At 43.8% G+C, this 10,992-nt stretch overlaps 1 protein-coding gene across 1 annotated transcript; it reads left to right on the forward strand.

Moving 5' to 3' along the window:
• The first annotated feature begins 2,318 nt into the window (after positions 1-2,318).
• On the forward strand, positions 2,319-8,723 carry mppe1 (metallophosphoesterase 1). Its single transcript, XM_056597305.1, has 9 exons — positions 2,319-2,821; positions 2,994-3,102; positions 3,262-3,365; positions 4,164-4,244; positions 4,726-4,834; positions 5,911-6,006; positions 6,530-6,652; positions 6,777-6,917; positions 7,504-8,723. Exons 1-9 carry the CDS (start codon positions 2,553-2,555, stop codon positions 7,699-7,701), a joined length of 1,230 nt encoding a protein of 409 aa, XP_056453280.1. The 5' UTR covers positions 2,319-2,552; the 3' UTR covers positions 7,702-8,723.
• The last annotated feature ends 2,269 nt before the right edge of the window (positions 8,724-10,992 follow it).

Genomic DNA, 10,992 nt, shown 5'->3' on the forward strand with positions numbered 1-10,992 from the left:
ACAGATGTAAAAATTGACCTACAGCACTAGCTCATATGTTCTGGCTTTGCCCGAAACTCGTTAATTACTGGTCCCCTATCTTTGACTCACTATCCAAGATACTTAAGAGACCAATAGCTCTGAACCCTTACAGCAGTTTTTGGTATTCAAAATTGTATTGCCTTTGTCACTCAGAAGATTAATTTTACTCAATTGGAAGCAGGCTACCCCACCTTCCTTTAAACACTGGATTAGGGACACACTACAATTTCTGAAACTTGAAAAGATAAGATTTGCTTTAAAGGGCTCCAAGGCCAATTTTAGCAGTGTTTGGCAACCTTTGATTACATATCTGCTTGACCAGTTATAAGGATGTACAAAATGTTATTTCTCACTTTTATCTTGCTAAGGATCCAAATAACTCCAAACTGACACACGCTTTATTTTATTTCTTTATTTTATTTATGTATTTATTTTTATTTATTATTTTACTTTTGTTGTTTGTTTTATCATTATTATTATTATATTTTTTATGTTTGTCTATTTGTCTTTGGGGGCTAAAAAAAATGTTACATTTCTATATTATGATGTTTTGCTATATTGTGAAAAATCAATAAACAAAGTGTTAAAAAAAAAAGGTGAGAGAAAAAAAGTAGAAAACAAAAAAAGTAGAAAATAAAGACAAACAAATGATGGAGGAACCGGGTGAATCAAGAGTGAGAGATTAAAGATGATGGGGCATCTCTGGATATGTACCCAATCACAATCCAACTGTCCTACGCCCTTTACCCGCCCACTCTGACATCTACTAGACATATGATAGTGTCTGCACCGCATGGCGTTCATTCACAGTCCAGACGTAGGACGAGCTGTATAGCTCAACAGCCCCTGCAGAATGCACAATCTCTCCCTATTTGCCAAAACCTCTTCAGTAGCCTTGTTCATAATGGTCAATTTGTCATTTGTGTTGAATTCAAAATGTGTATTTAGGCCCACTTTGTGGCAGAAGAATTGAACTGAATTGTGAAACTTTGTGTTAATGAATACATTGGAGAGATAAAATAGAAATGATTATAACAAAAGTGTAGTGTCCTGGGACAAATTTCTACCAACTTTACAATGTAGCCTACGTGTTGACTTACCCTATACCCTACAATGTTATCATCAGTGTGACAAACTTTTCCTCAAGGCAGACACAAAGAGAAAAAAACAACAACAATTTATTAAAATAAATAAACAAAACAAAGCAAATGATATCCAAAATACCTTATCCGTCAATATCAGTAGGTATCAGGAGGCGGAGAGAGCGTAGGTGCAGCTTGTTGTGACACAGCTCCTGACCGCAGCTGTAGATGGGACTTGTTTAACCTGTCTCAAACAAGGTGACACACCTTTACCCCCTGCCTGCAGTTGTGCATTAAGGGTGGCAGATGAACTCAGCTCTATCAACAAACAACGCATTGAACGGACGGAGATAGTTAACAAACTAACTGTGTGCTCAGGGATAATCGGTTTTGTAAGGGCCCAAACTATAACCTGGACATTGTTCTAGTTATTCACTCAATTTGAAAGAATCTGACTTAGAAAATGCCTCAAGAAGAAAATAAATAAAATAAAAAGTCAAGAAAGTATGTTAGCTTTAATTGATTTATTATGGCCTATTTTGACAGTTACGAAGATTCAGCGTATATTTTCACAGACTTAGCCTACATTTTTCAAAATAAATCAAGACTTCCGATTGGTGTACTGCGTTGGGCCGACTGCTCACAAAGAGCTAGGTCACGTGCAAACGCGAGTCGATCAATGACGATTTCGCAACAAGATAGGAAGGAATGAATAGGATGGAATCTGGTCCAACTTGTATCCCCGAGGGAGCAAGGAGAGACTTCATCTCTTGTATAACATGGTCATGCATGTGTTCTCCTTTCACACATAGGTGTGTCACACACACACACACACACACCTATGGTAGACTGTGGATCGAGGGTCGAGTGTGGCTCGGTCTGGATGGATGGATGATTGACAGCCCCGCTGTAATAATCCAGTAGTGAGTGGTGCTTACAGGCGGAAGTGACAGACACCACATCCACCCCCAGCGGAGCAGCTCGAACTCCGTCACCCTGTCGCTCCGCCAATGGAAACGCGCGAATGCAAGTGAGAGAATTGCGCTGACAGGGAAATCATTTCTGACTGATGACGACGGAGGAGAGAGAGAGAGAGAGAGAGAGAGAGAGAGAGAGAGAGAGAGAGAGAGAGAGAGAAGAGAGAGAGAGAGAGAGAGAAGAGAGAGAGAGAGAGAGAGAGAGAGAGCGCGACGGAGAGAGAGAGAAAAAGAGAGAGAGAGAGAGAGAAAGAGAGAGAGAAAGAGAGCGACAGAGAGAGAGCGGTCTCCCAGGGAGAAAAAACAACAACAAGCTGCGGCGTTCCAGGTTGTCTCTTTTTTTTATACACCGTTTTTGATGTCACCAGCATCACACCGGAGGATTAAAATAAAGCGTCAAGCTTGGAGGAAGGAAGATGCCTCCTGGAATGTGCCTTCGCCATCAACGCGCTAAACCGGGCCATCCGAAACAATGCCGAATAATAAAGTCATCTCGATCAGGCTCAGCACCGGCTGGCTGGCCGTGGTCTCGCTGCTCGGCCTAGTCAGCGTGTTCTTTTTCTGCGAGTACCTCATCTACTACCCTGTGATCCTGCGCTGCGCCTGGCCAAAGCTCAGCGCTGTGCGCGGGGGAGAGGTGGCCGACGGCCGGTCCACCGGCTCCACGCTCCGCGCAATGGTGCTGTCTGATACCCATCTGCTGGGAGCCGTGGGGGGACACTGGTTCGACAAACTGAGGAGGTAGCACTTTGTGTCCTACGTCGATTCCATGGTACCAGGGTATCGAGTTAGATATCATGTAAACAGCTCTGAAATGGCTGTGCTGCTTAACTCCATCCCCCGGTGCACGCCACATACCCGCTTGGTAAACAATAACAGTGCTGACTTTCAGGCATGTGTGTCCGGGGTTTAGGGAATGGCAGATGGAGAGGGGTTTCCAGACCGCCCTGTGGCTCCTGCGACCCGAAATCGTTTTTATTCTGGGGGATATATTCGACGAGGGCAAGTGGAGCACCCCCACGGTATGTCTCCCGCAGCCCATAGCCTAATTCCTTTTTTTCCAAAATACGTTTTATGATGATGATCGTTATTAAATACTTGACATCAACGCATTATTTAGTGCCCACTAACGAGTTTAGTTGTTGTGGTTGTTCTTGTTTTTGTTGTTTATGAACCTACAGAATTGGGAAGATGACGTGCGCCGTTTTCACCGAATGTTCCGGCATTCCACTGACACAGAACTGGTTGTACTGGTTGGTAACCACGACATCGGCTTCCATTACGAGTAAGCGAGGATTTGCACTACTTTGCTTTTACAACAGACTTTGATCCGTTTATCGTTGGTTGATATCTAATCTACAACCTGCTAATCTTGCATTGTTGTGATGCACTTTGCTCCCACTGCTACCCAATGGGCTTAAGGCCAGTGTTTTTATTGAAAAATGTTGGGTCAAACAAACATTCATTAAAGAAGTGTGGGTGACGTGTTTAACATGACATAAAGGTACACACAGAATATGAGTGCATATTCTGTTTATAAGTGAATAATATGTAGGATTTTGTAGGCAGAAAGGCTGACAGCTGTTAGCGAAAAAAGGGAAGTGTGATGTAGAGAAGAAAGAAGTAGGCTATGCAAAATTAAACCGGCTTGATTTGGAATGCCTCCAACACTGTTTCCTGCTGCTATTTGTCCAAACTCTTTGTCTGTGTTCTCTCTAGAATGGACTGGTCCATGCCATGACATGTGTGTTTGTGTGTGAGTGTGTGTGTGTGACTGTGTGTGGGTGTGTGTGTGTGTGTGTGTGTGTGTGTGTGTGTGTGTGTGTTGTGTGTGTGGTGTGTGTTTGTGTGTGTGTGTGTGTGTGCGTGTGTGTGTGTGTGTGTGTGTGGTGTGTGTGTGTGTGTGTGGGTGTGTGTGTGTGTGTGGTGTGTGTGTGTGTGTGTGCGAGTGTGTGAGTGTGAGTGTGTGTGTGTGTGTGTGTGTGTGTGTGTGTGTGTGTGTGTGTGTGTGTGTGTGTGTGTGTTCTCTCTAGCATGGACTGGTCCATGCCATGACACCTGTCTGTGTTTGTGTTCTCTCTAGAATGGACTGGTCCAAGCTCCAGCGCTTTGAGAAGGTGTTCAACTCCACCTCCACCAGGATCCTCACCAAAAAGGGCATCAAGTGAGCAAAAATAGGATTTATTTTACGGGAATTATCTTATTATTATAGGTTTTTTATCAAGTGTTGCCATCAACAGCGACAACTATGATGCATAAAGGTGGGATTTTTATTATCAAATTACTAAAACAACATGATGCATCCAGATTTTTGAGTTTTCTCAACTTTTCACTGATACATATTAAAAGAATCTGGTTGCAACATGTTGCCTTGATATTTTGCGCTTTCTCAACGTTTCTTTTTTTACTGTCGGCTTAAAACATCAATAATTTAAAGTTGGTCAGAGAGATGGGCTTTCTCCCTGCTACTATTCAACACACTGTTCAATAACACATAAAAAGCCAGCCAGCACGTGAAATATGAAGGATTCCTCAGAGCACAGAGTCCATCTGTATACCCATCAGACAAAATTTCGTCCCGAGGAACACGTTAGCCAATCCGAGACTCAATCGACTCATGCCTCCTCTGTGATTGGATGCTGCAGCTTCCTGCTGGTGAACAGCGTGGCCCTGCACGGCGACGGATGTCCAATCTGCCAGTCCGTGGAGAAGGAGCTGGTCAAACTGTCCCGGGATCTCAGCTGTTCCCTCCAGGTGGGTCCTTGGCTTCTCTACGAGAATAACGACCTTCCGTGGTGGAAATCCTTTAAAGTGTATTGACAACACACTTCAGAATGAACTTAAAGAGTTTATTACAATGAAGAAAGAATAGTGTACGGTAAAAGTCGTCTCTGCAGAGAGTCCACACAACCAGTGTTGCAAGATTGGGCCCGATTTCACGCCCAATCTGGCAACCCTGGCTGCAGCGCGCTACACCCAGGGTCTCCATATTGGGTGGGAAATCTGGCCCAATCTGGCAACACTGCACACAACACTCCAAAGGAAAAACCTCGGACACGAGAAGTTAACGGAGCTGCCCACCCCTCCTTTTCCAGCAAAAAATAATAACCTAAAACAGGTAATAAAACGCTTGAGGTGGCGTTTTGAAAAGAGAAAACTTAAAAAATGTTAGTACATGGCATAAAGATAATTATGGGCCTTTGATTGATATCCAGACATTTTTGCGGAGACACATTCCGGTTCCTTCCCGCTTAAACAGCTGCAATACCAGGCTTGGCCGCTGGGCACTGGTGGATTTTGGAAGTATGCACTGTTCCTGGGGGCTTGCCCCCCAGGAACACAGTGTTGACAGTTATGTGTGTGCAGGCTGCATTGTAACAGTTCTTAATAGATCAGAGGGCTAATGCGACTCTGGTTCCCCCCTCATCTTGTTCAGTTATGTCTTTGTCAAGTCAAGAAAAACACATAACAATGAAGCATGTCTTCACAGATGCGTGTTTTCCCCAAGGCAGGAAGTGGAGGGATGGAGAAAAAGAGAGAGAGAATGTTGAATAAAGAGAAATACAGCTAAAGTTGAGGAGAGAGAGATAGTGGTGAGAGAAAGAGAGACTGATAGAGTCAGAGATATGACCTAAGCATTGAATAATGTTTTCCATGTTTTCTAGAAGTCACCGCCCAGATAATGTTGAGAGGGGATAGGGAGAGAGACACAGATAAGGGTGCAAGAAAGAGAGTGATGGAGAACGATGAAGATAATGGTGAGAGAAAGAGAGCGGTAGAGAGAGAGAGATATGACCTAACCATTGAATAATGTTCTCCATGTTTTCTAGAATTCACCGCCTAGCAGTAGCATTGGATCAGACAGCGCTGTTGAGGGCTGTGAAGGCGCAGAGAGCCTCCCTCCCACCCCACCAATCATGCTGCAGGTAGTCAATCATTCATTCTGTTGACCACACTGAGGCGTCTCCACACAAGCTGTGTAAGTCCCTGCTGCTGGTTAGGAAGACAATTTCTAAGGCATCCATCCTCCAGTGTGAAGGGGGAAGGATGTTCATGCACACTCACACACTCACACACTCCAAGTTTACAGGGATGCCTCACGTGTAAGACACTTGCCATCAGGGGACTGGGAACACTCATATCTCTGTTTTATTGGCTGCGAGAATCAAAGACGTCATCTCCACTCTTGACTTTGATAATGGGCTCTGATGGAGTTCTCCCTGCAGAAATTATGTCAGCTCAATCCATTATTTAATATCTGAACATCTTCAAGGCTTGTATCGTTGCTGCTGAAGCGTGACCTCATTTTATATAATTTGCAATGTGTGTTTGTGTGTGTGTTTTATTATTCTTTGATGTGTGGGTCTGTGTCTGTGTGTTTTATTTTATTACTGTTGTCTGGCCACGTTGTACTGGGCGCTATCCTGATTGGCTGGTCATGTTTCCCAGCACTATCCTCTGTACAGGGTAAGCGACGCCAGCTGCACTGGGGAAGACGCCGCACCGCCTGAAGAGCGCCATCTGCTGTTCAGAGAAAAATATGACGTGTTGTCCAAAGAGGCCTCACAGAAGGTAAGGGACCAATCAGAATGACAACAACCACAAACGCATTGAATCTGACCACTCGACTGAGTTTTTATTTGACTTTATTTTCTCTTAACGGATTTGTCTTGGAATGTCTCCTATTTTGTCACAGCTGCTGCAGTGGTTTAAGCCCCGCCTCATTCTCAGTGGCCACACCCACAGCGGATGCGAGGTTCTCCATGACAACAGTTACCCAGAAATCAGCGTGCCCTCCTTCAACTGGAGGAACCGAAACAACCCCAGCTTCATCTTGGTAATGACGCCCCCCTACTGGGACGGAACAGAAACACACCTATTTTGTGAGAACATAACTGAAGCACCCGTTCGACTCAATGTTATATCATTTAAAATAATGGGATATTTCTGGTGCACTCTGCAAGAAGTGTTTTAGGTCACCATCATAAATAAATCACATCCGTTTGAACAATAATAATAAAAAAAAAATCGAAATCTTTAAACTCAAACACCAAAAAATAAATCATATGTGGCACTAATCCTCTTCCGGAGACATGCTATTTGCAGCTTATCTTTATTTATTTATCTCCCCCCCCCAGCCTTAATGATTCAGCCTAAAATCAATAGCACATCAAAGAGGAATCCATCACTCGATAGACCCATATTTTACCCCATTCCCATTTAAGAAACTTGCCCTAAGTAACCTTTTTACTGCAACTATTTAATAATCAGCCTCATAAACCGTTTTATCCGGGCGCACTTTTGCTATAACTGTAGTTACAACTCTAGCAGCTAGAGGGTACCAACGGGAAAACGAACGTAGTGCAGCGCGTTCACACGTTGAAACTAATCTCCCCTCTCTCCCTCTCCGCCCCCCGTCTCAGGCGACACTCTCGGAGGGAAGCCACAGTCTGTCCAAGTGCTTCCTCCCAGAGGAGAGCACGGTCATCGCTGTGTACTCCTCCGCCGGTGCCCTGCTGCTGTTGGCCGTCATGGCCCACTGCCTGTGCTTCAAGTCAGTCGGCCCCCTGCTGCCCTGTCTGAGCCTCTGCGCCCTCATAGGAAAGCACAAGTATCTGTGAACCGTATGGAAAGACGAAAGAACGGTACAAATCAGGGTGGTTTTTTGTAGCAATCGTACAATATGTATTTTAGTTTATCCACATTTTTATTATTTTTTATAAATATTTCAACCGATGTCGAAAATTCTAATGATTCCTTCTGGGAAACGGGGGCCAAATGAACGTTTATACTACCTAAGATTGTAAAATTGTTGTGAGCCACGTTAAAGAGATATAATAAATGGAATATATTTTAATTATGGAATACTTATAATGAGCACAAGAGACAATGAATTGTTGCTGATTGGTGCAGCCAAACGCAGAGCCAAATGTCTTGAGAGCGCCATTCGGCCGCTGGGCAGTTTATGTAGCGTTTGTTTATTCGGGTTATTCGCAGGGAGGTGTGCTAAAATTTTGTGTTGTTGTACCGTCTTCGCCTCATGGTGTTGTCCTGTAGGGAAAGTGGATGATGTACCATTGACATGAACCAGGAAGCATTTGTAAGATAGATATTTTAAGTACGACTCGTCCCTGGTCTGACAAAATAAATTGTTGATGAATAAGCAAAGAAGTTTACTTTTTTGATCAATTTGAGTGAAATAAGGGGAAACTGAATATTGGATTTACTTTGACCTTCTGATTTATATATGTATATTTTAAAACATATTTATTGCCGACTTTTTGTGTCAAATGTTTGTGAGGGTTTTGGCAAATTGTTACAAGTTTGTAATGAAATGTCCATATTAAAGTGGAACATGTCATCTTAAAGTTGCAGTGGTGCATTTTCTTTACAAGACTGATTCCTGGCGATAAAACTTTACATTAAGTTAAAATTCAAATTGAATATAAACGCTGATTGATTTCAAGTCACTATCATCTGTAAACCAACAATAAAAATAACAATGAAAACATGTTGCCAAAAAATTTAAATCCATCTCGCCAGGGCATATACAAAAGTCGCACACAGTCGGAAATGAATCAAAGTCCTCTAATGTGCCTCTTTATTTAAAGAAAAATAAAAATGTCATTTAATCATCCTCCCAGGCTAAACAAAGTTTTTAGTTGTTTTTTTTCCATACCGCCAGTCAATTTTCTCTCTCTCTCTCTCTCTCTCTCTCTCTCTCTCTCTCTCACTCTCTGTCTCTCTTTCTCTCTCTCGCTCGTTCTCGTTTTGGGGGATGGACGTGTACTGTAGCAGAACAGGAGCCTGATGCAGTCATGTACAGGGAGAAGAGCTTGTGTTGTCGAGTGCTGCTCACACATTCATAGTGCCTGTGCCATTGGGTATGACTCCAAGGGACCAAGGAATAATATAATATTGCACGCTCTCATTTATTCGTCTCCATTCTAAAACATGCTTTCCTATGTGTGTATGTATACATATTTACCGTATACATACATAGGTATGTACACCTAGGCACACACATAATTAAACATGTATAATTGTACATATATATTTATATAGACCTATAAATTTACATGTACATACAGTTATAAAAGATTACACACACACACACACACACACACAACTCACGCTCGCGCTCATACACAAACACACACACACACATATACACTCTCACACATACACACACACACGCAAACGCACGCACACACACACACACACACACAATGCGTCTGTGAGTCTATGTTTGCTTAATGAACACATGCGCCCACATACGCACAGGCACACACATCAGTACAGGGTTCAGGCATTCTTCATATCGGGAAAAAAACTAAATACAAGAAGAAAAAAAAGTTGGTTCCTATTAAAACAACACCAGGTTGCAAATTTGGACACTTTTCAATGGATTTCCAATGTTCGTTTTTAAAGCTGTGAAATTGAAAACAAAAAAAAAAGAGAAGGGAAAAAAAAAAGAAGTCAAACCAAGAACGAAGAGAAATAAAAGGCATGGCGCTGCAACATGTGGTATTCACTGCAGGTAAGTGGTTAATTTGCATAATGTATACAGGTTTTTAGAATTTTTTCCCTATTTTTTTTTTTATTATTTTTTACTAAACATCATTTCCTTTTTTTTTTTTATATAAACCAGAAAAAAACTAAACTCTACAGAGAAAGTCCCCTTTCAGCAGCGGCTGCTGATAGAGCGTTTGACATCAAGCTGTACAGCGCAGTCAAAAACATACTTACATCGGAGCTCATTTACAGGTACAGCCATAATCAAGGCACAAAGATCTACAAGTAGATTTGTTTCTCTTTCAATAAAGTTGTACAAAATAATATTACATTTTACAGTCTGTACAGGATAGATCCACCTTGCACAGTGTACAAGTTAAATGGGGGAAAGAGGAGGGGCGGGGGGGGGGGGGGGTGTTGATGGTTGGGGAAGGTGGGTGAAAGGGGGGAGAAAGAAAACAAACCGAAAGAAAACAAACAATACATTTTGCTCTCTCCCGGAGCGGCCTGTCCCACCCCCCCGCCGGCCCCCCCTCTCTGGGCTGAAGAGAGGGGGGGAGGGGGGGAGGAGAGATGGGGAGGGCTCTCTCCGAGGAGCTGTGAGTCCTCTCTCTCCCGCTCTCTGTTGTCGTCCGCCCTAGCATCGCTCATACCGGAGCGAGTGAACGAGCAGGCGGGCGAGTAAGCCAGTGAGGAGGCGGAGCTGGTGGAGGAGGGGGAGGAAGAGGAGGAGGAGGAAGAGGAGGCCACAAGCTCAGGTCCATTCGTTTTGTCTTCCGTTCCAATAGATCGTCTCATCTTCTACCGCCTCCCCCCTTCTGCAATACACTCGTCATCCCTCCATCCTTCCGGACACCTATGTGTGTGTGTGTGTGTGTGTGTGTGTGTGTGTGTGTGTGTGTGTGTGTGTGTGTGTGTGTGTGTGTGTGTGTGTGTGTGTGTGTATGTGTGTGTGTTGGTCACACCGATGATGAGGCCTGACTCCGCCCCCTATCCTCTCCGTGTGACCTGGCCAGCGTTCAGCATCTGCCATACAACCAGTCAACCAGCCGGACAGCCAGTCAGTCAACCAGCCAGACAGCCAGTGAGCCAGTCAGCCAGCCAGCCGGACAGCCCAGTCTTCCAGACAATCAGCTAGCCAGCCGGCCAACTAGCCAGCTAGCTGGTTAGCAGGCCGGCCAGTCAGCCAGCCAGCCAGCCGTTCAGCCGTTCAGCCAGCGAGTCCGCGGCAATGTTGTGACAGAGTAATAAATATTGTTGATGCTACATTGTGTGTATACTTCCTCAAAAGAAAAACAATAGAATACAAAGTTATTAAGGAACCTGATGCAAAGTGCATTATTTCTTCATCTTTCTCTGTTCCATCGTCTTGCTGTCTTCGGCGTGGAGAGGGAGGG

Source organism: Gadus chalcogrammus, chromosome 8 (genome assembly GCF_026213295.1).
Source record: "Gadus chalcogrammus isolate NIFS_2021 chromosome 8, NIFS_Gcha_1.0, whole genome shotgun sequence".
In the NCBI taxonomy this organism is placed as follows: domain Eukaryota; kingdom Metazoa; phylum Chordata; class Actinopteri; order Gadiformes; family Gadidae; genus Gadus; species Gadus chalcogrammus.